This window comes from Tenrec ecaudatus, chromosome 1, assembly GCF_050624435.1.
Source record: "Tenrec ecaudatus isolate mTenEca1 chromosome 1, mTenEca1.hap1, whole genome shotgun sequence".
Taxonomy (NCBI): Eukaryota; Metazoa; Chordata; class Mammalia; order Afrosoricida; family Tenrecidae; genus Tenrec; species Tenrec ecaudatus.
This window is the reverse complement of record NC_134530.1, coordinates 27,355,472-27,382,161: the sequence shown is the minus strand read 5'-3', so window position 1 is coordinate 27,382,161 and position 26,690 is coordinate 27,355,472. Positions and strand designations below refer to the sequence as shown.

The 26,690-nt window shown below is 55.4% G+C and overlaps 1 protein-coding gene across 1 annotated transcript; it reads right to left on the bottom strand.

Annotated features, from left to right (window-relative positions):
* Positions 1-780: 780 nt before the first annotated feature.
* On the bottom strand, positions 781-26,467 carry CCDC27 (coiled-coil domain containing 27). The gene is made up of 16 exons (XM_075558425.1): positions 26,283-26,467; positions 25,417-25,534; positions 24,893-25,019; positions 22,761-22,859; positions 21,134-21,291; positions 15,759-15,938; positions 14,418-14,555; positions 13,938-14,051; positions 13,673-13,871; positions 13,311-13,441; positions 8,381-8,458; positions 7,641-7,853; positions 5,200-5,304; positions 4,762-4,886; positions 1,271-1,378; positions 781-904 (listed from the first exon to the last, which is right to left on the bottom strand). Exons 1-16 carry the CDS (start codon positions 26,465-26,467, stop codon positions 781-783), a joined length of 2,202 nt encoding a protein of 733 aa, XP_075414540.1.
* Positions 26,468-26,690: the final 223 nt, after the last annotated feature.

Genomic DNA, 26,690 nt, shown 5'->3' with positions numbered 1-26,690 from the left:
ACTCAACCTGCCAAAGGAGTAAAGTGTGGATCTGAAAAGAAACTTAGCAGAGCGCCTCCACAAACAGCAAGGAGGCAGAAAGTCCAAGGGCTCTGGAGGTACCACCAGACTGAGGGCTCACCTGCAGGCTCGCCTGCAGAATCCCACTTTGGAGGCCAAAAGAAATGGAGCCAACTATAGCGTTCATCTATTGGATGAGGTTTATCGGAGGAGAGGTAAGAATGGGGAGAGCACCAATCCACTCAGGGACAGGTACTCCACGGAATCTCTCAAGCCATCAGCTCTGATTGACAGGAGGAGAAAGCGACCGCTCATTTCTGATTGGCTCAGACAATTTAAGGCGCTCATTGGTCTAGGAGCTGGGCCTAAATTACAGGAAGTCAGACAGTTACAACATGTGTAAGTAGGCTTAAGTTTTTTGTTTTGTTCTGAGCGAGGGAGGCAGACTTTAATGTTAGGCGTATTATCCACCGGACTATCCACACCGTGTTGTTAACCATTTTTAATCCATTACACATGTGCCAAGTGGGAGTCTCTCTGGGGATCTGTCCCACTGTGTCCCCATGCTCTTTTTACGGGCATCATCCTGCAGGGTCTGCAGCATCAGTGCGATGTCCTGTGTGCCTGGTGCCAGTGCCTGGCCCTGCTATGCGCATGCATCTGCAGGCCTGGTCCCTGGGGTCTGTGTATATAGGGGTGGTGTACACAGGAGTGGGGTCCATGCACATAGGTGAGTCGCTCTAGACTGTCCTGCACATGGGTACCAGGTCCCAAGAGCTCCTATTTGCACTTGTGCACGAAGTAACCAGTGACGTAGCCCAGGGTGAAGATGACCCAGAAGAGGGCCACTCCAGCCAGTATCTTGGTGGTGATGCCCTTGGCCGTGCACACCGCCTGGTAGATCCTAGGATGAACACAGCCTCACGTGAGCTTAAGGGCAGGTGGGCAGCAGGGCTGTCTTCCCCTAAGACAGGGCTGCTGGAGGAGGGTCCAAGTTGGTGGATGAGGAAGGGTGGGCTCAGGGCAGGGCAGACCAAGTGTAGAGTGGGTCTCAGGGCCGCAGGGGTGGCCCCAGCACAGACTCAAGAAGAGGTGGGGAGTGAGGATGTAGTTCCACCCTGCCCTTGAGAGAGTGCCCCCCCCAGGACTGGGGCTGGGCAGGGTGTGTTGGGGAGTGGTAGGGGGCAGCAGGCTGGGCCCCTGAGGAGGGGAGCCACAGACGGGACAGACAGGGCTGGGAAGTGGCGGGAGAGGATAGGGGTCTCCTCACCTCTTACAGCGTGAGTACTGAATGTCAGGCTCAGCCACTGCTTTGACTTCAATCTGGCCACTGTCCTTCCATTGGGTATACTGGACGCTGCTGACCTGGGACTGCATGCTGAGCAGGGGAAGCAGAGGGCCTGTTGAAGTCTTCCTCCAGGGCAGACCCAGTGGGGGGGAGAGGGGAGGGGGGGGGAAGGAGTTCGAGGGGAGGGCCTCCCAGGGGTAGGACAGAGAGGCACTAACTGTGCTGCACCTAACCGTCTTGTGGGCTCAGGAGCAGCCAGGGGCCCACTCTGCAGAGGCTTGCCCAGGATCACAAGGGAGAACAGGCAAAAGTTGGCATTCCAGCTTTGGGCTGGTAGATGGCCAGGGCTGACCTGAGGAATGCGCCAGGCTGATTTGTCCAGAGCCAATCTCTGGGACTGCCAGGTAAACCACCAAAGAGAGCCCGGGGCCATGCTTGGAGAAGAGGACACTGTGGGTCTGCAGGCTGGTGCCAGGCGCCTGTGTGTCCGGCTAGATGAGGTTCCAGTGCCAATCTTGGGAGGGGGGAACTGAGCAAGTGGGCCTGGGGGGCCGCTAGCAGCTGGTACTGCCAGTCCTGTGAGGAGGAAGCTTGGCTGGCCCCAGGCAGCGGTGGCAGCTGTATGCCTTGGCTTGTCTGCTTCACAGCCCTTCCCCCTCTTGTGGCCTCGGTAGGTACTGAGCATGCCCATCCCCATTGGTGAAGCAGGGCCTGCTATTACCAAGCTGACTGAAGGAGGATTGGGGCCAGGCAGTGCCCAGAGCAGGAGGGGCACCATCCGGCAGTTTCCATCAGCCTAACCCATGCTGCGGCCCTGGCAGAGGCAAATGAGCTGGGACTGAGCTGGGGACTTGTAGGGTGACAGCAGAGATGCCTGCCACACACTGCATGCTCACTGCACACAGCCCAGCTGCACACCAATCAGAGTCTGCCAAGTAGCCTCTGTCACTGGCCCTTTTGGACCTAAGCTGGGCCAGAGCACCAGGAAATGAGTAACCCACCCACCGGGGCAGGGGGTCAGTATCAGCCCGGCCTCCGACAGGCAGGGCAAGTCACATGTTGACAGGGACAGAGACATTGCCTGGGTGCCCCACCAGCCTGCTGACCTTTCTCTCTCGGGTGAGCTGGGTGCAGTGGCTCAAAGGTACAACAGCCAGTCTCTGCAGGAAGACAACCGTGGAGATTGTTTTTGGAGCTCCTGAACAAGGGATCCTCAGTCCTGGGTATGGCCAGCAGGGAGCCCCAACAGGGCCCCAAAGCTCTTGCTGGGTGCAGGATCCTATCTTGTTCCAGCCAGTGGTTTGCCAGCCACCCCCTCTACAGCCGCCCCAGGGGGCTGAGATAAGCATGATAGTCCTGGTCCCCGTCCCCTCCCCCATTGGCCCCTACCCTGCTCAGACTAAACCAGCTGGGGCAGAGGGGCTGGTGGGGACGCTTATGTTTTCAAGAAAGAAATAGTGCTCTCTTCTTCCCGTCTTGGATGTGGCTGTGATGGCAGTGGCCAGCTTGTCCCCTGAATGGGGACAGGACACCAAATCCACTCTAACCACTTCTGCCTGAAGACTTCTCCATGGAAGGCAAGCCCACCTCCAGGGGTCAGGCATCTGTGATGCTGCCTGTGACGTGGCTGGCTGCCGTGGGACAACACCCAGTGATTCCAGCCGGCCTGGTGCAGGGCACCCAGGGCTGGGCCTTGCGCCTGCCCTCCCTTCCCCTGCTACCAGCAAACACAGGTCCAGCGCCAGCTGAAGCAGAGGGGTCCAGAGCTGGGAAGGTGGCCCACCCTCCTGAGAGGGTGGGGGGAGCTTTCCCTTCTACCTGCCACACATCTACCAGGATGCCACCACTAACAAAATCTAGGGTGCTTGGGTGGGGCCGTGGTCTCCAGGGGCCCATGGTGACGGCCAGAGGGCCCACCCCTGTCCTGGCTGACTCCTCAAAATGAACCGTGTAAAGGAGACTCAAGAAGCAGGTCCTGGGGGCTGGGGAGGGCACAGTGGCCCCGCTGGGCTGTCCAGGGCACCCTCTTCCCCAGCCTTCCCCAATCTCCGGCCTTAACCCCCTTCTTGGAGAGATGGGGGCCCTTGGTCACCCCAGGGCCAACACCACCCCCCCTTCGTGGTCCTCCCTGCGCGTCTCACCTCGTGCCTCTGCCTCCTGCCGCTCTGGGTGGACTGCCGGACAGGACAGGACTGCGGCGAGGAAGGGGCTCCGGGGTGGGTGGGGCCTCGAGAGGGAGGAGTCGGCAGGGGCGGGGCCAAGTCTGGACCTGGTCTTCACGGGCCTAGAAGGGCGGGGAGGGGCGAGGCTGGGGCTGGGCGGGACCTCAGGGTGGGGAGGCGGGGAGCTAGACTGCTGGGTCTTCCACAGCCGGGAAGAACCCCCACTCCCCGACCCCCTGACTGCCACCGCACTCCACTTGCTGCGGGAGGGGCTGATGGAGGACCCCGAGGAACTTCTCTGCGCTGGGCTCTTGCCCGCCCGCCGCCCTGCCAGGGTCTACCCGCTGGGAAGCGGGTCTCGGGAGTAGAAGAGGGTGGGCTCAGGGTGTCGCCAGCCTGTCGGGGCTGAGCCTGGGTGACAGGAGGCCTCTGCCGGAGCGAAACCGCGGAGGAGCGGGCAGGGGCGGGGGAGCGGGGTGGCAGGCGAAAGGCGCCCCGGGGGCCGGGTCCCTGCGGGCATAAGTGGGGTGCGCTGCCGGGAGCAGTCAGTAAGCGGCTGCAAATGGGGTGGGCGGAGAGCTGAGACGGCAGGTGCCAGGACCGGCCCCTGCGGTCACGTGGTCACTGAGCACCGTCTGCACACACACACACACACACACACACACACACACACACACACACACACCGCCCCCGCACCCCTCCACACCGTACCTGGAACGCCGGTGCAGGGGCCACCTGTGTGAAGAGCTTCCCCCTATCCTCAGAGACACCTTCTGGCGATGGATGGACTCTAGCAAGCCCCCCACCCCCCATCTACCTAAAGGGTTCCACCAGTCCAGGTGAGCCCCATGGCAGGTGGGAGACTCAGCACCTTGCCACCTCTGGTCTGTGGGCACAACTGGCAGCAGAGGGAGGAGGGGGTGTGGGGTGCCAGCTGAGTGGAGAGGGTGGCTGCCCAGTCCTAGACTTGCTGACACCCAGCACCTTGTGCACACCTTGTGGCCTGAGCCTAGCATGGCAGTAGGGGTCTCGGCTCAGGGAGGGACCTCCCCAGGGAGGACCCAGCAAGTGCACCTTGAAATGGGAGAGGGGGGTGCAAGGTGGTATGCCATGGTTCCAAGGCAATTGGGGCCCATAACCCTAGGTGGGGGCACAGGGGAGAAAAAAAGAGATGGAGACCACCACCAACAATAGTTTAATTCTAAACCAGAGGCAGAGGTCGGGCTAGAAGCAGACCCCCAAGGCGGCCTCCCGAGCCAGGTCCTGGTCTCTGCTGGGCTGACCCCACGGGGCTTTCTGACCATGACCTACTTGAGGGTCATGCGCTTGGACTTGCTGGATGAGGAGTAGGGGCCATCCATTTGGTTCAAGGATGGGATTTTCATACCTTTCTGCTTCAGCTGATTATAGAAGTCATTTCTCTCTGTGATGACCCTCTAGGGAAAAGACACAGCCTGCCTGGAGGGGACAGCTCAGTGGCCACGCCCCCAAGCATCCTGCCTGGAAGGCAGCTAGAGCTGGACAGTCAGGGCTAGGAGAGCCTCTGGGGGCAGTGTGGTCCCCACTGCCAGAGCAGAGACATTCCCCCGAGCATATCTGTCCACCACAGAGAGAAGCTCCTGGTCAGATGGCAAAGGAGATGCTCAGAGGACAAGAATGGAGTTGTCAGATTCCAACCCAGGCACCACCACCACCATCTTGGAGGTGTGGCCCAGGGACAAGGCCCCCCGGCTGAGGGCTGGGACATACTTGCAGAGCCTCTAGGATGTCATTGTCAGAGATCTCGGTGACCAAGGACTTGACCCCTGAATAGCTGAAGGTGGCCTGGATGATTCTATTTCGCAGTCTTTCAAGCTATGAGCAAAGGGGCACATCAGTCTCAGGCCTTTGCCAGAGAAAGGCATCCACAACCTTACAGAGGGCTCCAGGCCCACTGTGCAGGTCGCACGTTGGGTTGCTAATCACAAGGCCAGGAGTTTGAACCTAGAAGCTGTCCATGGGAGAAAGACGAGGCTTCCTGCCCTTGTCAGGATTTACAGCCTCGGAAACCCAAGGGGCAGCCCTATTCTGTCCTCTAGGGTGGCTAGGAGTCAGAGTTGAGCCGTGAATGGCAAAGACCTCTGGTGGCTCAGTGGGTTGCGCATTGCTAACTGCCAGGTCGCCGGTTCAAACCCACCCACTGCTCTGAAGAAAAAAGATGAGGCTTTCTGTTCCAATAAAAAAGATTCACAGGCTCCAAAACACACAGGGACAATTTGATGGTTGAGTGTGTGGATGACAAGTGGCTATTACCCTGACTGTGCCTGCGCTGACAAGAGCCCCAGGCAGTGCATGCACGTGGGACTACAGTTCGGCATGGACTGAACAGCGGGGAGCTTGAGTTTGAGTTTCCAGGTGTGGGAGCCCCTGGGCAGTGCAAAGGTTGAGGTGCCCAGCTACTTCCTGAGAAAGGTCGGAAGCTCAAAGCCACTGCTCATCACCACCCCCGCCCCCCTACAATATGCATTGTAACCTAACCTCTATGCTTGTGATTCACATCCCAATTGGGAATGGTGGTCTTAGGTACGTTAATGAGGCAAGATCAGAGCAGGGTGTAGTCTGAGCCCCTGGTGGCATAGTGGGTTACTTGCTTGGCTACTAACCTCAAGGCCTTGAGTTTGAACCCACTAGCCGCCCCTCGGGAGAAGGATGAGGCTTTCTGCTCCCAGAAACCCAAGGGGACAGTTCTTTTTTGCCCAAGAGGGTCACCAGGAGTCCTAAGTGACTGACTGGCAGTGCGTATTTTAAGTTCACTTCCTTTGAGATGTAAAAAGAGATGAAATAAGCCACTGAAGAGAGAGCTGGGGTCAGATAGATGCCAAGACACGCAGAGCTCTCCAAGGAAGCAGGAAGGAGAAGCGGAAGAGGCCTTGCTTCAGAGTGGACTCCAAGAGACTCCCCCTCGGCCTGGCATCCTCCTCCAGGCTTCCAGCCTCCCCTGCGAGGACAGAATGTTCTTCTCTGTGTTAACCCCCCACAGGTGGCATTTCTGTTCCAGCAGCACTTCAATCTAAAAACCAAACTCGTTGACAACACATTGGTGCCGACTCTTAGTGACCTAGTAGGACAGGGTAGAACCGCCCCTTGAGTTTCCAAGACTAACTAACTCTACGAGAATAGAAAGCCCCTTCTTTCTCCTTAGGAGTAGCTGATGGATTTGAACTGCTGACCTTGCGGTTAGTAGGTCAAGGCATAACCATTGTGCCACCAGAAGCCAGGAGGGAATATATAATATATATATATATATATAATTTTAAAGATAGAAACACATATAGACACATAGCAGTATAGATAGACATCGGTACACAGACATTAATAACAGAAAGTTACATATAGCCTAGAAAGCCACATTAAAAAGAAAGAAAGAAACTTCTGTCCCCTGAGAGCAATCTTGACATTTGGTTAAGCTTGGCTCTTCCCCGTTGGTACTTTGCTAGGAGTGGGCCCTGCCATTGAGACTGGCCAGGTTCAAATCCCAGCACCTCCTTTGAACAGGCCTGGGGGTCTTAGGTGGGTGATGGATCGTCCCTTGTTTCTCTACTCTATCTGGAAGGTGAGAATACTTGCTCCGACTTCCACTTCCGGGTTTAATACCCAGCAAGGGCTTAGCCCCGCACCTGGCCGAATATATATATATTCGGTGAATTTCGAGTGCCGGATTCTGCCTCCTGGGGGTGCCAGCATTGTCAAAGGAGCATGGTCCTCTACAGGGCTTTTCTTCTGAGGAGTCTCTGGGCAGACTAGAACCTCCAACCCTTCGGTTTAGCAGCTGAGCATGTTAATTGTGTGTACCATCCAGGACTCCCAGAATTACAACTGGACACTATTCTTCTGTTTGCCCCACCTCGGTGTCCTTCTCCTTCCTGGCCAGCCGTCCCAACCCCTCTGGACTCTTCAGAGTGTAGCCCAAGCCCCACGTTCCCCATAAATGAGGTGGCCCCTGCACACACAGCTGCCTCCTGCCACGCCCACGGTCCTGTCCACCTCCACACCCTCCCTCCCACCTCCTCCAACATTTCTCAAGGGAGAACTGAAGCTGGGTACTGGGGGACACGGGGGATAGCCAGAGCCCTGCCCTCTCAGCGTGCATGTCTACCTCAGTTGGCAGTGGGCAAGGGCCCGGTGTCTGCGCAGCCGGCTTCTGGGCATACCCTGGCCTGGGCGTTCTCCAGGGATACGCGGGACTGCTGCTCTGCTTGCCGGCTCTGGTCCCTCATACTCTGCAGTTTATCCTGCAGCTCCTTCTGCTTCTGCATGTGGCTCTGGTCTTGGTCCACCTGGGACTGCAGCTCCTGCACCTTTGTGTTGTACTCCGAGATGATGTGATCTCGCTCTGTGAGCTCCTTCTCCAGCTCCATCACGTGCTGGGGAGAGAGGGGGCAGTGGGAATCACTGGGGAGGAAGAGGGGCATGCCATGTGCTTGCTCACCAGTCCAAGCCATCCCTTCTACCCACCCACCCCCTCCACTCCAGTCTCCAGGTCAAGAAAGGATGGACCACTCTGACTGCGGTCCAGCTCAAATCCTGAGCTAAAGATTTCAAGGACCCGCTGTCTGGCTGGGCTGTCCTGAGACTTGGTGAGTAGGACACTGCCTGAAATCAAACCAAACCAAACCCACTGTTGTGGAATTGACCCAGACTCATAACTGCCCTATCAGGCAATGTAGAATAAGCGGCTCCTTAGGGTTTCTGAGGATGGGAATCTTCCTGGAAGCAGATTGCCCCCTCTGGTTCCTGAGGAGGCGCGGGTGGGTTTGAACTACCAACCTCTCCATTAACAGCACAATGCTTCACTGGGCTCATTTGAAGCAAAGGGTACTTACTGCAGCCAAGCCGTCTCTGGCAGACTTCCCAGCACTGGCTACGTTCCTGGGCAGCACGCGGCACTCACCTGTCGGAGGAGAAGGTTGTCCTTCTCGATGCGCCCCATCATTTCTTCATGTTTCTTGCTCTCTCGGAGGTTGGAGAACTGGAGAAGGCAGGTAGAGAGGCTGGCTCAGGGCACCCCCAGATTGCACACTCACGGTGAATGGTCTCCCTCGCTTGGCTGTGTTGGTAACCCCGGAGTCATGGTGACCCCAGGTGTGACAAGATGGGACCATTCCATGGGTTCATTTTCAGAAGCAGACTGCCAGGCCTTTGTTCCTGGTCTGTCTTAGTCAGGAACATGTGCGGACGGACCCTGCTCAGTATCTGAGTAGCACACACCGCAGACGGGCACTGACTGTCTGTGAGGTGCACTGGCCGGGGATGGAACCCAGCCTGGGTCTCCCCCAGGGGAGGCAAGCATTCTACAACTTACCACCACTCCACCACTTCCCCAAGTCCCCCTGAAGCGGCTACTATGGGACTTCTGTAGAGGTGGGGGAGGGGCAGCTATCAAGAGATCAAAAGATGTAATGCATTGCGTGAATCTGATGCGCGAGACCTCTTTAGAGTGTTGAAAAGCAGGGAGGTTACTTTGAGGACTAAAGTGTGCCTGGCCCCAGCTGTGTATGGTCAGTGGCCCCATAAACATGTGAACGTTGGACATTGACTAAGGACACTGAGGTGGAGTAAGGCAGGTCAAATAAGAACCGATGCATTTGAATTGTGGTGCTGGCGAAGAACAGTGAAAGTACGGGGACTGCTGAGAAAACAAGCAAATCTGTCTTGGAAGACGTACAGCCAGAATGCTCCTTGGAGGCAAGGATGGCAAATTTTGTCTCATGTGCTTTGAACGTGTTCTCCAGTGACATCAGTCTCTGGAGAAGGGCATCGTGCTTGGTGTCACAGAGGGGCAGTAGAAAGGAGGCAATCATGGACAAGATGGACGGACGCAGTGGCTGCAGCAGTGGTCTCAAGCATAGGAATGAGTGTGAGGCTAACACAGGATGGACCAGTGTTTCCTTCTCTTTCACGTAAGGTCGCTAACGGTTGGAATGAACTGGATGGAGAGCAGCAGAACAAGGTTAAGGGTTCAGCTGGTCTTAGTTAACTAGTGCTGCTAAAATAGAAATACAACAAGTGGTTTTGCTAGCCATAAACCTGTTTTCTTCCAATTTAAGGTGCTGTGGTGGTTACACAATCTGGTGTCAACTTGAGACTATTAAGCGTGAAGGGGTCAATCAGGTCGCAGCTTGATGACTTCATTTGGAGGTGCTAAGGAGATAAATAGCTCACTGGAGGTCACCCACACTCTCTGCTTCATCTTCCTGCTGACAAGACACCTGGAGCTACACTGATGGAACCAGAGTCCTGGAGCTGGAGAAGCCACATGGAGACCCCTGCCATGCTGAGATGCTTCCACTGTCACTGGATCCACAAGACTTTCCACCCACTGGCCTGTGAGCTTCCTGCCTTCAGTGTCGTTGCATGCAATGTTGGAGTCTGAAGAGGAATTTATAGACTGGCTTCAGACATATGGGCCAATATTGAACTTATGGACTTGATCTGGACTGGGCTGGGATGTTTTCTCAATCTACAATTGCTCTTTTATATAAAGCTCTTTCTTATACACATATGAGTGTCTCTGGGTTTGTTTCTCTAGTCCACCCAGACTAACCCAGGTGTCAGAGGTCTCAATTCAGTATGCCGGCTCTGAGGGAAGGCTTATTCTCTGTGCTGGCTCTAAGGGGGAGTCCTTGTCTTCTCGTACCATCTGTGGGCCCAGTTTCCCCGGGAGATCATCATGTGTCTCGGCATCAATTTTCCCCTGGGTCTAAGAGGTACTCAACACACGGACCTTCGGTCCAAGGGCCCTTTTATCTTTTGTCAGTTAGAAGGTAAGTCAGGCCACACCACTGGGAAATTCCCGAAATCAGACCAGGGCTGTGCCCGCTCTGAGTGAGAGTGGTCCCTGCTACCATGATCCCCTTTCCCTGATTGGCTGACCATATCATGGTGATGATCACTTATTCCATAGCTGCCAAACCATTGAGAATCATGGCGCCTCCATGGCCACACCTGCTTTGGGGCGGATACAATTCAATCCATGACATTCCATCATTTGCCCCACACCCCAAAAGCATATCCTTGACCCATGGGAACCACTTCAACCCTATCATAGCACCTCAAAAGTCTTACGTCAACATCAAGTCTAAATTCCATTCCAGGGCAAAATTCCTCTTCACTTGTGAACATCTGAAATCTGGACCACAAAGGGCCATTGTCCAAAAGGCAACGGTGGACAGGCATCGGGTAGACCTTGCCGTTAGAAATGAGCCGAATTACAGGGAAATAAAGGATAAGAGACACCGAGCAAGTGAAAAACTTAGCAACACAAAGTACATTAGCTCTGAAGGTTTGAAAAGCATCCTCTGCGCTGAGACTGCCTAGGCTCCGGCCTCGCCCGCCAGACTCTGGGACATTGACCGTGCCCTCTGGATTTGCGGCGAAGGCCCCTTGATCCTCAGATCCAGTTCCACCTTCCAGACTCCGTGGAACAGAAACTCTGCTTCCATGGCTTCGGGCGGCCTCGTTCTCCTAGTCCAACGATGGTCACCCATCTCTTCAGTCTCGTTAGGCCTCTTCTCTTTGGGTAACGCAGCTCACTGCCTCAGCTTTGGGTGGCAGCTCCACATACTCCCACCCTCCGGTGGAATGGAGTTGGTGAAGACGTGACCTTGAAACCTAGGGGGTGACGGCTTCACCCTTTGAGACTTAAGACAACTCTGCTTCCCATGCCCTGGTCTCATTCGCTTCTGATACTTGGTCTCTGGGACCTCTTGGGCTGGCCCAACCTCTGCCTCGCTTGTGCCACAGCCACAAAGTTCTTGAGCGTTCCCACCATCGGCCTGGAGGCTGTTCACCAGGACGCCTGGGCCTGAAGGTGCTCTGCTCGCTCATTCCATGGTCAGCTTCTACACCATCACCTGGTCTCCTGGTTCTGCTACCCCTGTTCCCCGCCACTGCTCCTTGCCGGCTGTGCCCTCTCCTGTGTCACGGCTCTACTCACTCTCTACTTTATCCTCACCAGAATTGTCGCGAGCCACCAACAGTCTCTTCAGGACAATCTAGGATTTTACTATTAGCACCGTAAAATGCTTCCGGCTTCTAGCCCACTTCCAATTCCCAAAGTACTTCTAGTAAGGCATCCATTGGATGAGGACTGCACTCTCAGTGTCAAATTCTGTCTTCATTATCTAGTGCTGCGATAACAAATACCACCAGGAGTGTCTTTAACCAACAGAAAATTTGTTTTCTCACAGTTTAGGAGGCTAGAAGTTTAAATTCAGGGCACCAGCTGTCGGGGAAGCCTTCCTCTTTGTGTGGTTCTGGGGGAAGGTCCTTTCGACACCTGTGAGCCCGGTGATTTGCAAGTGGCTTGGCGTCTATCTTTCCATGGGTCTAGGGGTTCTCGGCAGAGGGACCCTGGGTCCAAGGACACATTCTGCTCCTGGTTTTTCTTTCTTGGTGGAAGTCAGATTATTCTTTCTCTGCTTGATTCTCTCTTCTTTGATCTCTTCTACGATAAAAGATGATTCAGGCCACACCCCAGGGATCCTCCGCTTCTGTCGCATGAAGACTGTGATGTGATTAACAGTGTTATGTCCCACTCTAATCTCCTTATAACTGATCTGATCACATCTGAGGGGAATGATGATGTAATTCCCAAACTGACAAATCACGTCTTTACATAGCTGCCAAACCACTGAGAGTCATGGTGAATTTGACATATTTTGGCGGGACACAATTCAATCCATGACACAGTCAACGGTAGAAATGCCCTAAACTCTGGGAAAACAAGGCCGTCTCATTGAGTTTCAGGCCCATGTGGGTGTCACTGTTTAACAAAGAAGTTTTGCAGCACCAAAAGATTGAGATTCACAGAGGCCAAGGACCCCGAGGGCCCAGCACAATGTATGAAACTCGACATTCCGCAAGGCACAACCTGGTGAGGTTCCAGAACCGATGGGACAAAGACCAGAACTTATAACTTTTCAGAGAGAAAGGAGCGGCAATCAGAAATCATGGCACAGCAGAATCAGTGTGATGTTGAACTTCCTCACCAGCAACCCAGAAGCCCAAAGGCCACAGAACAATGGCTTCCTCCTTCTAAATGAAAAGATTTCCAAATAGAACTGTGTATCCAACCAAAGTTCATGTGGGGCAGAGGAAGCACACCTTCAGACACACAGTGGGCCTGATAGTAACCCTCCACCCTTTGGTTCTCAGCCAACGACTGGAGGATGTGCCCCACCCAAACCGAGGACGAGAGCGAGAAGATGGACGCAGAAGTTCTCTAGGTTGGGGTCCCTGCATCCGATTATCATCTCACAATCTGTTTGGTATGTCATGTGTCTATGCTTTTAACTAAAAGGCTAAACAAAACCAACACCCTCGATTGCAGGGCAGAACGGCACGCTGTGGGGGTTCGCGGTGGTGACTTTCAGAAACAAGTGGCCAGGTCTTTCTGCGACTGCTTCTGGGAGGGGTTGAACACCAAACCTGTCAGTTAGTAGCCCAGAGCTAGGAACCATGCTTCTGATAGCCAGTCTGCTAACCCACCCACATCACGATAGGTAACACTGGGGTGCCTCGGAAAAGACGGGGAGCTGGCTGGCCTAGGAGACGGAGGGCAGTGCTGGGCAGGGGTGGACCATGGCTTTGGCTCCCCAGGGAGCTGGAGTGCGTCCCAGCTCTGCCCGCATCAGTGATCCGGGGCAGGCTGAGCTCCCCACGCCCGGGATCTCCTTCTGTGAACGGGATGAAAGGTGCTCACTCGGAGACGAGTAGCCGAGCAGACCTACATGCGTGCCCGGCTCTCGGGGGGCTATCACTAGGTCACCCACCTTGTTCCAGAGCCCAGGGCTTGCTGCATGTCCTTCGGGGCCACTCACCTTGTCGGACATGGCCTGCAGCTGGTTCTTCCGCTCCCGCAGCTCCTTCTGCAGCAGCTCATTCTCCATGGCCATCTTCTGCATCTGGGACTCATGGAAGTCCATTTGTCTTTGCAAAGACGTAATCGCTCCTGAGGGAGCCGAAGATGGGGGACAGCGGCGGGGGCGGGGCGGATGGGGAGAATGGGGCGGGATGATGGAGGAATGGAAGTCAGGGGCCAGCGCCTGCAGTTGCTCTGTTCTGCACCCCCTGGGGGTCAAGTTGAGCCCCTCCCCACACGGCGGCAGTGTCCTGTCCTGGGCTTCCCACGGGGCCTGCCCCAGCCTCCTCCCCAGCCCAGCCTGGCAGCAGGGGTCCCCACCTGTGGCCAGCAAGTATCTGCTCCTGGTGATCTCCAGGTCACACTGGATCTCCTGGACCACCTGCTCGTACTCCTCCAGCCTGGCTATCAGCTCATCCTCGAAAGCCTCGTCCAGCGAGAGCCGCCTCCTCCCCTGCGCCTCCTCATCTCCCACCTCCTGGGCTGGCTCCTCTTCCACCACCCCCTCCTCTTCCTCTTCCTCCTCCTGTTCGTCCTCCTCCTCCTGCACTTCCCTTTCCTCTGCTGAGCCCGGCTTTGCCCCCACCCCCTCTGCCTGCTCGGAGGCCCCTTCTAGGTCATCTTCCTCCTTGCCCACTCCTCCTCCTCCTTCTCCTTCCAGGTCTCCTTCCACGCCCTTTTCCAAAGCCAGGTGATCCTCCTGCATGGGGCGGAGGGGGGGAGTCATGCTGGGCGAGGCTGGGGTTTCAGGGGAAGGGGACTTGGAGAGTGGGGTTACATTCATGTGGGTGTGTGGGAGGGGGCTTCATGCCAGCTTGCTGTGGGGATCCAGAGAGCAGGCACTGTGCCCCTCACAGCTGCCCCCACCACCTACAAGAGGCTGCCCTTGTCCACAGAGGGGAACAGCCAGCCAGGGCCGGGGGCTTGTGGGGAAGACTGGGAGGAGAGTGGCCCTGGTAGATGGTGCCCTCCCAGCCCACCCACCGTGGCCTGCTTCCAGGACAGCAGCACTGCCTCCCCCACGCCCCTCCCAGCTGTCCTGGCTGCTGCCCCGCAGGCTGCTCACCTGCCTGGACTTGGGCGGCATCTCCAGGACCCGATCCTGCAGGGCCCCCATGCGGACCTTCAGGGCTTCAAATTGCTCCTGCAGTTCCTCCAGCGTCATGTACTGCCCGGGCCGGTCCTGGCAGGGGGACCCACCGTCCTGCCGAGGATCAGAGCGCCAACTGATCGGGGGTGGGCATGAGCGAGGCATGCGGAGGCTTGCAGGTGGGCAGCCCTGGGGGGGTTGCTGTCACGTGCACGCTCATGGGGAGGGCCGAGGGGACTTGTCCCAGACATGCTGCCGGCATGTCACCAGGCACTCTGTCCTCACACCTGCCTAACAGCCCCTGTGGGGCCGGAAATGGGAAACACAGGGGGCCCTCTCAGCCCCTCACACCCCTGCCTGCAGTGTCTGGGCAGCTGGCCATCCCTGGGACTCTGCTGACTTGAAGTCTGCCCCCAACCTCCATGTCTGCTGCCAATCCCAACTGGAGCCGCGTCCTGGCTCCCGCAGGGCCCACACTGCACCCACAGGCCTGCCTCTCAGCGACCTGCATTCCAGCACCAGGCAGGCAGTACCTCCCTCTCCACTTCACAAAGTGACACTGAGCCCAGGCCAAGGGTGGCGACCAGGACAGACCGCAAGCTTGCAGCCATGTCCCGAGACACAGGCTGCCATGCAGCTATGCCAAGTCTGGGCCATCTGGCCATCGGCAAGGTGACCCGTCCACCTGAGGCCTCCAGGGCAGCCTTGGAAATGAGCTTGGGTCCTGGTTTTACAGGTAAGGAAACTGAGCCCCAAGCCGTCGAGAAAGCAGCTTGAAAGTTAGTAGGATCTGCTCTGTACCCTGACATCTGGCTCACAAGAAACCCACAACCCAAACAGAACACACTGCTATCTAGCCCAGGACGACTTATCGGGACCCTATAGGACAGGGTAGAACTGCCTCTGAGAATCTCTGAGGCTGTAACTCTTTGCAGGAATAGAAAGCCCCATCTGTCTCCCTCGGACCAACAGGAGATTTTGAAGTGCTGATTCAGCGGTCCAATGTGTAACTTACTGTGACACAAAACAAAAGTTATAAACAACAAGTGACAGACCGCACGTGCGCGCACACACACGAGAGAAGGAGCAGAGCCAGGCCGCCCTTACCTGCCTGGTGTCATCTCAGAGCTCCTTCTCTTTGTCTCAGTCTGTCTACCTGGTTTTGGCTCTCCAGCCAATGTCCTGGGACTGACCTAAGTCCAGTGAGGACCTGGGGGCATTCTGGATACCTGGAGACTGGCCTGGAGGCCTAGGGAGCCACGAGTTGCATGGGTGCTACACCGGAGTGGCCTCACTGCCCGGCAGGTGCTGGCTTACCTGCAGGCCTGGTGACACAGGAGTCTCCCAGACTTTGCCTTTGAACAGGTATTTGAGCTGCCTCCTCAGAGTCTCCCTCTCTTCCCGCAGGATCAGGAGCTCCTCGTCCTTCCTCCGACTCTGCACCTCCAGTTCCGACAGGCGCTGGACCTCCTCGCTCAGCATGAACAGACAATTGTCCTGCGGGAGAGGGACCGCCGCCCACATGGGCTCACACAGCCTGGCGGCCTCCTCCCTCTCACCTCACGAGTGGCACCGGCCAGTGGGAGCCTGCAGTTGTGCCCTGTGTCCTTGTCCCCTGCACCTGTGCCTAAGTGGTTATTGGGTGCCACCCAAAGTAAGCAGTCTCATACCGGGAGCCCCTGTGGCATAGTGGGTTATGCATTGGACTGCGGAGAACAATCCCATAGAGTGTTCTAGGCTGTCATCGGATAGGTGTAGGGCACAGGGGCTTTCTCCCACAGAGCCCAGGTGGGTGGGTTCGAACCCCTGACCTTTCAGCTAGCAGCTGAGGGCTTAACTGTTGTGCCATGAAGACTCCTAGGCAAAGGTCCTACATGGGCTCCAGGAGGTTCGTGGGCAGCCTTCCCTTCCAGCCAGGCTCCCAGCCAGTCTCTTCCCCAAAAGATGTCAGTCCTCTGTGCCACCCAGGAGCTAGCCCTCTTTCAGGGATTTGCCAGAGAGGTGGGTTCTCTGTCCCTCCCCAACCTTTAACTCCCCCAGCTCTTCAAAAATGAACATGTCCTCAGGCGGACAGAAAGCATTTGTCACCAGGAGATATGAAATAAAAAAAAACACCAAAGAGGATTCTTCAGGCAGGAGAAACCCTGACCGAATTCTGGGAGGAGAGATCCCCAGAAAACCTCCAAGTGTTTGGAAATGAAGTGATGTGTCTCGTGTCCCTGGAGAAACCACAAAGGATGTTAGAAGACACAGTGGAAGGAAAAACCATCAACGTTTCCCACCATCCAGCAGATTCCGACTCACAGGGCTTCAGAGACCGTAAACCTTTCACGGGAGCACACAGCCCCATCTTCCTCCCGTGGAGCAGCTGGTAGGTTTCAACCATCGAGTCCAGAGCTGACTCAACAGTGCCACCAAGTATGGGGTGCAGCAAAAGCTGTGACTAAACACACATTCATAGTCTTAAAAAATGCACACCTCGGCAAACGGAGTTGAAATCCACAACCTACACATCCATTGCAAGAATTCACAAAAGGAACTGGAAATTAAATCTGAAGGAAGTAGGAAAGGAGGCCTAAGCAGGCAGGGTTCTAGAAGGAAAGATTGAGGGAGAGGAGGGGGGGGGTGCAATGGGGGAAGGAGAAAGCAAAGGTAGCAATGTTTCAAGACCTGGAGAATCTCATTGGAGAGTATGGGAGGGTTGTCTGTGCTACTCTAACAACTTCCATCTGAATTACCAGCAGAAGTTTAAGGGGGGAAACTCATCATTCAATTAATGTCACCTTGAGGAGCTCTAGAGGTACAACCGTTAACTGTACAGCTGTAGGCTGGCCGTTCTAACTTACCCAACTGTGGAGAACAAAGGCCTGGAGCTCTGCTCCCATAAGGGTGATAGCCAAGACAGCACCTCTGATCACACGGGCCCTTACGAGTTGGAATGGACTGGACAGCACTCAACAGTCATCATAGTCCCCTCCCCTGGCCACGGTGATCTTGGAGAGGTGTACCAGCACTGACCTGCTGTGTGACTTACATAGTCTGTTGTCAATTTGAGACTTAAGAGTAAAGAGGTGGAGTTTAGCCTGTCCATCAGATCGCAGCTTGATGACCTCATTTGGAGGCACTAAGGAGATAAATAGCCCGCTGGAGGTGGGACACATGCTCACTCCCTGCGAGACATTTCCATTGAGAAAACACGTGGCGCTACACTCCAGGCCCTGAGCTGGAGGAGCCATGTGGAGACCCCTGCCAGCTCTGAGATACTTCCACTGCCACTGGATGCACAAGACTTTCCACCCACTGGCCTGTGATCTTCCTGCATTCAGCATTATTGCATATGTTTCATGAGTTGGAAGAGGAATTTATAGATTGGTATTGGACATATGGGCTAATATTGGATTTATGGACTTGATCTGGACTGGGCTTGGATGTTTTCTCATTATTCAATTGCTCTTGTATATAAAGTTCTTTCTTATACACATATGTCTATGAATTTGTTTCTGTAGTCCACCCAGACTAACACATTAAGAGGATAGATTTATACAGCATGAAGGAATATAACAGCTAATTAGTCCACACAGCAGTACAGAGGGCTCAGTTCAACTTACTTCCATGGAACAGTTAATATAGTGGAGTCCTTCAACTCACTAGGGCTGCTGGGTCCAAGGTCAAAGAAGCAGACAGCTGAGTCTTCCCTCGGGAAATACAGGCAGTCTGCCCACAGGCAGCAAACGGCAGGGCAGGTCACCAACAGCTGCTCAGGAGCTTAGTGAAGCAGGCCCGGATGGGATATCAAACTCAAGCAATGCAGGCTCCGCCAGCCTTAAGCTCAAGTGATGGATACACCAGCAGCATGTCGAAGCAGGTCTCAAAGGAGCCTCAAGCTCTAGCAACACAATCCAAAGGTTGGCAGTCCCACAGGTAGTGTAGGTCAAAGTTGAGGCAGAGAACTAGCTAAATCAGCCGCACCCTGGTCCAATCACCAGAGAGCAAGAGAGAGAGGGGCAGGCCTTGCTGAGCCATTTATCTCTTTGCCCTCCAATCAAACTGGGACCTTATTAATCTCACATGTTCCTATTGGCCAGTTTGGCCCAATAAACCTACCCATCATACCTGGTAACCACAAGGTCAGAAGTTTGAACCCACCAAGCCACTCCAGGGAAAAAAGATGAAACTGCTTACTCCTGTAAGGATTTGAACAGTCTTAGAAACTCTGAGGCGGTTCTACCCTGTCCTATCGGGTCGCTATGAATCAGAATTGACTCAGTGCCAGCCCATTTGAGTCCAACGATTACTGGGGAAGAGCAAGCGGCTGATTTCATTCACCTTGGAGATACTGAGTTCCAAGAAACAAACTTGTGACAGCTCGTGCCTCTCATACACACAAGGGAGAAGGGATTTCCTAGGAAAGAAACCAGCTCAGAAGGAAGCAGAGATGAGGGAAGAGACCGCTACTGTTCTGGATGGAATTGTGCTCCCCCAAAGTATGTGTCAACTTGGCTCTCTCATGATTCTCTATATTACATAATGATCCCTACTTTATGATCGAATGTAATTGTGGGTTTTACGGCCAGCATTAGATAACTGAGACGTACACTGAGGCTGTTGGAGCTCTTTGAGCCAGCCATACCTGCAGCCCTGCCCTGGGGCCATTCCAATGCATGAGCTGGGGAATGTCCTACCTGCTGTTTGGGCTAAGAACAATCCTGCAGTGAGCAGGCACCCTCTACCTACACGTCTTCATTCCCTGAGGTCTGCAGGCCCTGTCCCAGCAGTGGAATTGCTTGGTCAAAGGATGCAGTCATGCTTTGAACGAGAATCTATCAGAATGCAGACGTTGTGTGTCAGGAATACAAGAAAATAATGACACCCAGGCCCACCCCATCTGCCCAATTGCTTCTTCCACTGGGAGCCCTACCCCTACACCCACCAGATGTGCTACCCATTTCCATAATCTTACATTCCTTTTCTAGTTACGAGGGGCAGCTAAAAAGAGGAAGACCCTCTGGGCACAATGGGTTGACCCAGTGGCTGCCACAATGGGCTCAAGCCTTAGTAAGGACGACTGTCGGGGATGGGCGCAGACTGGACGGTGTCTGGCTCTGTTGTACTTTCCCACCTTGGGATAGGGCATCAGTTTCAGCTGCTGCGCCAGTCCGGCTTGCTGGAACGAAGAGCATTCTAGCAAGTGCGTCTCTCTCCGTCCATTCCCCTTCGTGTTGGGTGGGCCGATATTGGTACAAGACTAGTGGGCCCTTTTGGCCACTGGGCAAAATCACCCTGTTGATGCCCAGCACCCGTTGTGGCAGAAGGGGAGAGGATGCAACCCATCCTATCAGGCCTTTGGGAATTCTCACACGCCGGTTCAGGGATCAGAGTCAAGAACACATGGAAGGCAGGAGTTGGGATAGCTGCGGGAGAGGGAGTGCGTCAGTGGGGTGTGCGTCAGGGAATCCCTAACATGACGCTTATTCCTGGAGAGATTAGACCAAGGACAGATTCTTGTCTGAATCCAAGTATGAATGGATGAATAGCACCTAGCAACACAACAACCTTTTAAACAGTCTGTATTTTCCATTGGAAAAGATAGCCAGCTTTCTAAAAAAGAGACGGAAAACCAACATGCACTGGAAGAATGAGACAAAACCATAAGCCGCTTGGTTCTCTGATAAGATTTGAAATTGACAGACCTCCAGCAAGACTGATCAAGGTCGGAAGAGAGAAACTTCAGGTTACCGGCAGCAGGAATGGAAGGGGCGCTGCCCCCTGGCTCAGAGATAAGGAGATGACATGGTGCCCAGAGATAAGGGTGGTGGCTGCTGTGTGCTGTCAGGCCGCCTTGTTTTTGTCATGTAAGCAGATGGCCAGGCCTTTTTTGGTGGGGCACCGGGCAGGTGAGAACCACCAACCTTTCGGTTAGCAACTAAGAGCTTCACTGGTGTGCCACCCGGAGCGGATCCGTTTGAAAGCCTCTAGGAATGGGTACATTCCTAGAAAAACACGGCGTCTCCCCGACGGAAACCACTGGCTGACATGTCTGTAAACAAATGGAGCTGAGAAACCGTTTCTCTAAGAAATCTCCGGCCCAGCCGGCCCCCACGGCGAATGCTTCAGACCTGGTGGAAAATCACAGCAACGGGGTGCACACACTTGTCCAGGCAAAAAGGAGAGCCGCGTCCCCGCTTTGTGGGTATGTGAGCACGTGTGGTCGGACGAGGAGTGGCAAGGTGGAGGAGTTATAGGTCAGTCTCTCTTCCCCACGGATGACAAGCATGATAAAGCCATGACGCAAGGATGGACACCAACCTTGGCATGTCGCGCCTGCTGGTTTGCATGTTTCAAAGCCTGCCCTACCAAGCAGAGTCACTAGTTCAGATGGAAGACGCCTGGGTCAGGTTCGGGCACATATTGGCAAGCTGCCCTGGAGGGTGTGCCACCCCAGCCAGGTGAGGCTGCTGGGGATGCCAAAACATTGGTGACATCTCTGATTCACGAGGAGGTGACATTGTGAGTCTGGAACACGTAACAGGCCACCGTGAAGGGGGGCCTGCCGGATGCAGCTAACCAGACACCAGGTACCTGGTTCCCACTGCATGTTGGACTCGGGCATTAGTGCCAGGAGGATGTGGAGCGAGTGGGGGGCAGTGGGGGCCTAAGTTCGTGCCATGATGCCCCCTCGCCCTCGGGCCTACCTTCTCGTGGATCACTGAGATGTACCAGGGCATCTTCTTCTTCGGGGGGCTCTGCACAGTGGTCGGGCTGCTGACCACCGCGCTCGTTGTCTGGGATTTGCTCCTCTTCCGCAGGTAATTGAACTCACAGGCGCTTTTGCTGAAGGACAGGAGGCTCTCTGGGTGGGTGGGGGTGGGGGAAGAGCAGAGTGGATGCAGTGCCTGGTGCTCCACCAAGAGGGGAGACCTTCCTGGGCTGAGCTCCCCTGGCCTCTACCCTGGCCATGCTCACTCATGTGGGGCTCCTATGGTCTCCTCCGTCACTGTGGTGGTCCGTTCCACGTGTCCACCCGGCTAGCTGTGGTGCCCAGGTGTTTGGGGAACACTCATCTGGCTGCTGTTCCAGGGGTGTTCCCAAGGACCCAACCCGCTGCCGACGAGTTGATGCTGACTCATCGGGACCCTATAGGATAGGGCAGCACTGCCCCTGTGGGTTTCTGACACCGTATCTCTTTGCAGGAATAGAAAGCCTCGTCTTTCTCCTGAGGAGCAGCTGGTGGTTTTGAACTGCTGACCTGGCGGTTAGCACCCAGCATGTAACCACGACAGCAGCATCGGGACTCAGCCTCAAGCAAAAGAGATTGCTTTCCAAGGTGTCCTGATGTAATGCTATGGAACTGGTGTGTCACGTAATGCGATGTAATCACTTTCTATAACGCCATGTCATGTCATTACCTTCCAGCTAATAATAGCTCTCATATTGAGTTTCTGTAGTGTCATCGCTTCCCATAAGAGAGTCTAATGCAACCAACCAGTTTGAGGTCTTGAGAGTAAGTAGGGAGCGTCCCTATGATGCGCTCAGCCGCCAGACTCCAAGTAGGGATTTTAACTCTGTGGACGGGCAGCTTGCCAGCCCGCATAATCCTGTGAGCCAATTCCTTGGAGAAAATCACCCTCTATCTTTTCTGTCCCTGTATCTCTCTTTCCATCTATCTATCTATCTATCTATCTATCTATCTATCTATCTATCTATCATCTATCTATGTGTCTATATATCTATCTCTCTCATGGTTCTGTGTCTCTAGGAAACACTAAGACAATCACAACATCTACACACTTTCACCCTTATTTGCTGAGTCCACCTGTCCCCGCAGACACCGCCTCATGAGCACAGCAGTGGTGACCACAGGTGAACCTCGGGTGCCTCACTGCATCTTCTAAACTCTCTGATGGAGGGAGCCGAACCTGGGAACCCAGCCAGGAGAGGAAGGCTATCCCAAGGCTGCCTGGTGTCGCCATCTGGGGCTGCGGCAGAAACACAGAGCCTACATAGGCCCCTGAGTCCAAGGGCACGTGGTCACCAGGGCTCTCAGTTCCCTGGCATTGAGACCAAGAACGATCCACCTCAATGTGGATGTTGTCATGTAGTAGAAGGAATTTATCTAATGCATTTATCTGGAGGGCAAGGTTGGATGGGTCTATCTGTCCAAGGAGGGATGCAGCCTGGAGTCCCTATGGATGGGACACGGGCCCGGTCGGGATGAAAGCATTCACTCCAGTGTGGCCAGAGACATCAACCTTGGGGACCAGAAGAGGGGCAACTCCAGGGACCCGACCCACCCCAGCGCTGGGCAGGTAGCTCTCTCACCATCCATGTTTGAGTCTGAGCCCTGCTGGCTTGAGAAGTCCTCCGTCATCTCCGTGTTGACGTCCAGCTCCCTGGGCAGAGCAGCCACCACGCTCAGCCCTGCAGAGTGTTCGAAATGCCGGCTGGTCACCAGGAGCCCCTTTTTCTCCCCACAGGGCATCAGGAGGGGGTCCTTGATTCTATTAATTTTTTTATAAGTTCACCTTCGTCTCATTTGTCCTTTCTCTTAAGCCTTTTCTTGGAAATTGGCTTTACAGAACAAATCAGTCTTCCATTCGACAAGTCGTGCGCGTCTTGTTTCAAGCCACCAAGGACCATCCCCAGCGTGTTACGCCACTCCCCCCACTTTCTCCCGCCTGTCTCACTTTGCCCCTCCCCTTCCCTAACCCTCCAGAACTTCGTCCTTGGGGAACCATCACCCCTTCGATCTCCGAACGGTTGATTATTCTCACAAGGGCATGCCCCATGGCTGTCACTGTCCCCCTCATAGACCCGTCTGTTGTTTTGGGCTGAAAGTCGGGTCCTGGGGATGAGCTCAGTCCCAGGCCTGAAGGATGACTACAGGGTGTGGGGGTGTGGGGGGGCACTCGTCTTTATCTGAGCAGAGTAGGCCTGCGGTTTTGATTTCGAGTTTTGTACCACATGTTCCCCCTCTATCCAGGACCTTCCAGTGGGATCCCTTTCAGAGCAGTGGGTCATGGTAGCCGGGCACCATCTAGTTCTTCTGGGTGTTCCTGTGGTCTCTCTCTCTCTCTCTCTCTCTCTCTCTCTCTCTCTCTCTCTCTTTCACTCTTCTTTGCTCCGCCAGCAGTTTCACCTTAGATGGCTGCTCAGGAGCTTGCAAGATGTAGAGAGCCCCATGTTCGTGGACTATGTAGTGTCAGCTGACCTTGGTGCCAGGAGGGGGCTTATAGCAGGTGATTACTGTTAGTTGATGTTCAGGTGACTCCCTCCCCGCGGCCCGATAGGTGCAGAACAGCACTTGTTCCATTTCCAGGGAGAGTAGACCCCACTTTCTGGCCTGTCATAACAGCTTCTTCCGGAAGTCTGGCCAACACCTTTCTGCCTCAAGACTGGGCTCACCCACAGGGGAACCCCATTTCTGCTCCACAGTACCCATGCATTGTAGAGACAGAGCCCCACACCCAGGACTGTGCCTGGCCCCCATGACTGTGCCTGGACACCTGTCCACAGCAGAGTCCTGCAACTGGCGGCTCAAACGGTTGCCAGGGAAAACCCATAGGTCTATGTCATGAAGATGGCATCCGAGAAACGCCCAGGGCCAGTTCTACTGTATCACATGGGGTCCCCGTGAACCGACGCAGGCTCGGCCGCATCCAGCAAGAACAGCAGCAAGCAGGATAAGGTGCGTGGGAAAAGGGAACCAGTCAGATCTGGAGCCAGCACTCCCAGGGTGGAGCCGGGGGTGGTAGATGGGCTCTGGTGTGGCCTGGCTCATGTGAGCCCTCCTCTGAGCCTCCTGCCCTGCCTGGCAACAGGGGCAAGTGCAGGAGCCAGTGCCGGGTCTCTGGGTGGAGCAAGCAGTGACGCACAGGGCTACTCACTGAAGGGTTGGAAGTTCGAGCCCATACAGAGGTTGGAAAAGCAGTCAAGGAGGCTCCCACAGAACACAGCTCTGTTTGGACCCGCAGGACGACCCCAGTAGTCGGAACCAACCCAGCAGCCATGGCTTGGCCTTACAGCCATCTTTCCTAAAGTTTCCAGAATCTCAGCCTCTCTTGCCTATCCCAGCTCTTCTGAATCGTTCTTGGGAAAGGCATGAATGATGGGAAAATAATAATAATATGCAGCAAGACCTAGCGATCCTTCTCCCTTACTTCCCTTGTCTTCCTTCTGTCCTTCCTCCCTCCTCCCTCTTGCCCTCACCTCTGCCTCCTTCTTCTTCCTCTCTTCCTCCTCTCTCCTCCCCTCTCCCCTCCTTCTGCCCCTCGCTAAGCCTCAGCTCCCCTCCTTCTGCCCCTCATCTAAGTCTCAGCTGCTCCTTCCACCCCTGATCCTCCCACAGAGCGATGGGTCTTACGAAGCTCCTCCCACATGGGGTTCCAGCCGCTGCTCCCAGAATGAGATGATGGGGTGGGGGGGAGCAGCGACCCCTCGGTGGTGGCTCTTACCATACTGAGACATGGACGTGGCCCTGGTGCTAAAGCGAGGGCAGCCCGGGCGCTTGTGGAACGCCCTTCGCAAATCCTCCACTTGGGACGTAAAGCTGGGAGGGGTGTCGCCATCCAGCACTTCTTTCTGGCGGGGGGTAGAGAGGATGGTCACTCCGAGCTGTGACCTGGGAGCCCGTCTTCCACCTGGGGCTTGCCAGACCCCCGGGTGTGGGTCTGTGTCCTCTCCTGCTCTCTGTGATGAGTACGCTGTGCTGCTCAGTGAAAGGAATGTGGACCGTCCTCTACGGAGTCTAGGACCAGCAGCTTACAGTTGGGCTGCTAAGCAAGAGGCCAGCAGTTCGAAACCACGAGCTGCTCCTCGGGAGAAAGATGAGGCTGTTAAGTCTAGGACAACACATTCAGATAGCCCGTGGGGGCTGTGCCCCCACACCTTGCACCCCTCCTTCTTTCTCATGGCACCTCCTAAGGAAACCTCGGGGACACAATGTCTCCTTCCCCAGCCTTGGGATCCAGACCCTCACGGTGTCTGCTGCACCAGCCAGGGAAAGCTGGCCCGCCAAGGGCCGAGTGGCCCCCAAACAGCGAATTCCCTGGGAGAACTCCATAAAGCTGGAGACCTGGGGCTCCCGCTCCCCAGCCCTAGGCACGAGGGTGAGAGCAGGGGGTCTGCCCTATCAAGGCCTCTCCGTTCTTGGGGTGGCCTGTGGGACATTCCCATTTCTCTGGTGACGACCACTGCTTGTGGGCAGTGCTAGTGCCGGATGAAGAGCTCGGGGCGGTCTACTCCACCAGCCCCTCCCTGGGCGAAAGAGGCGGCTGTCTGCAGAGTCAGACTCCGAAAACCTGCCTGGGGTGGCTCTGAGTTGGAATCAACTCACTGCCAGGAGGTTTGGTTTGGGGCTCTCTGGGCTGGCCAGAGCACCCTGGCACACAGTGGTTAAGTCTCGAGGCTGCTGAGCAGAAGTGGGTCAAGTCCAAAGAGGCAGCTGATAGCTTGTTTCCGTGAAGGTGCGTGACCGTGGCAGCTCTCCTGTGCCTCGGTCCTACTCTGCAGTGGAGCGTTGCTATGCGTCAGTGGGCTCTTTAAAAAGGACTTGACAAAGGAGCCCTAGTGGCGCAACCATTAAGCGCTGGACCGCAAGCTGCGAGTTTGGCTGCTGGTTGGGACCCACCCGGCAGCTCTGAGGAAGAAAGGCCTGGCTAGCTGCTCCCCTGGAGATGACAGGCCCAGGACGGCCTAGAAGGCAGCTCCCCTCTATCTCATGGGCCTGCCGTGGGTCAGAACCACCTTGCCCGCACACAACAATAACAACAACACTGCCAATGCTATGGGCGGGCGCTCAGTGGGGCCATCTCCTGGGTGCTGGGCTAGTGGGGCCGGCCAGACACTCCGGCCTTCACCCCCTTCAGCTTGCTGCGGCTCAGTACCAGCTTTGGCTTGTGGAAGGAGCACCTCCCCTCTGGGGTCTTGGAAACCCGGCGGGCAACACAGTGGAGCGAGGCCAGCCCCTTCGCCAACGTGTTGGGCGCGTTGTCCCGCTTGGCGGGGCTGACTTCCTTTGTGGGTAACATCAGGAAGGAGGGAAAGGGGGGCTGAGGCTGCTCCGTGGACGAGGAGACGCCGACCACTGCTCAGAGCCACCCTCGGTTCGGCGCAGGGTGTCAACTTCAGCGTGGTCTCCTGCTGGACCTGCCCACTGGCACGGGCAGGGACAAGGCCAGCCTCCGAGCTCTGCCAGCCCACATCCTATTGGATTCTGGGAAGTATGTGTGGCATCACAGATGTCTCCATAGG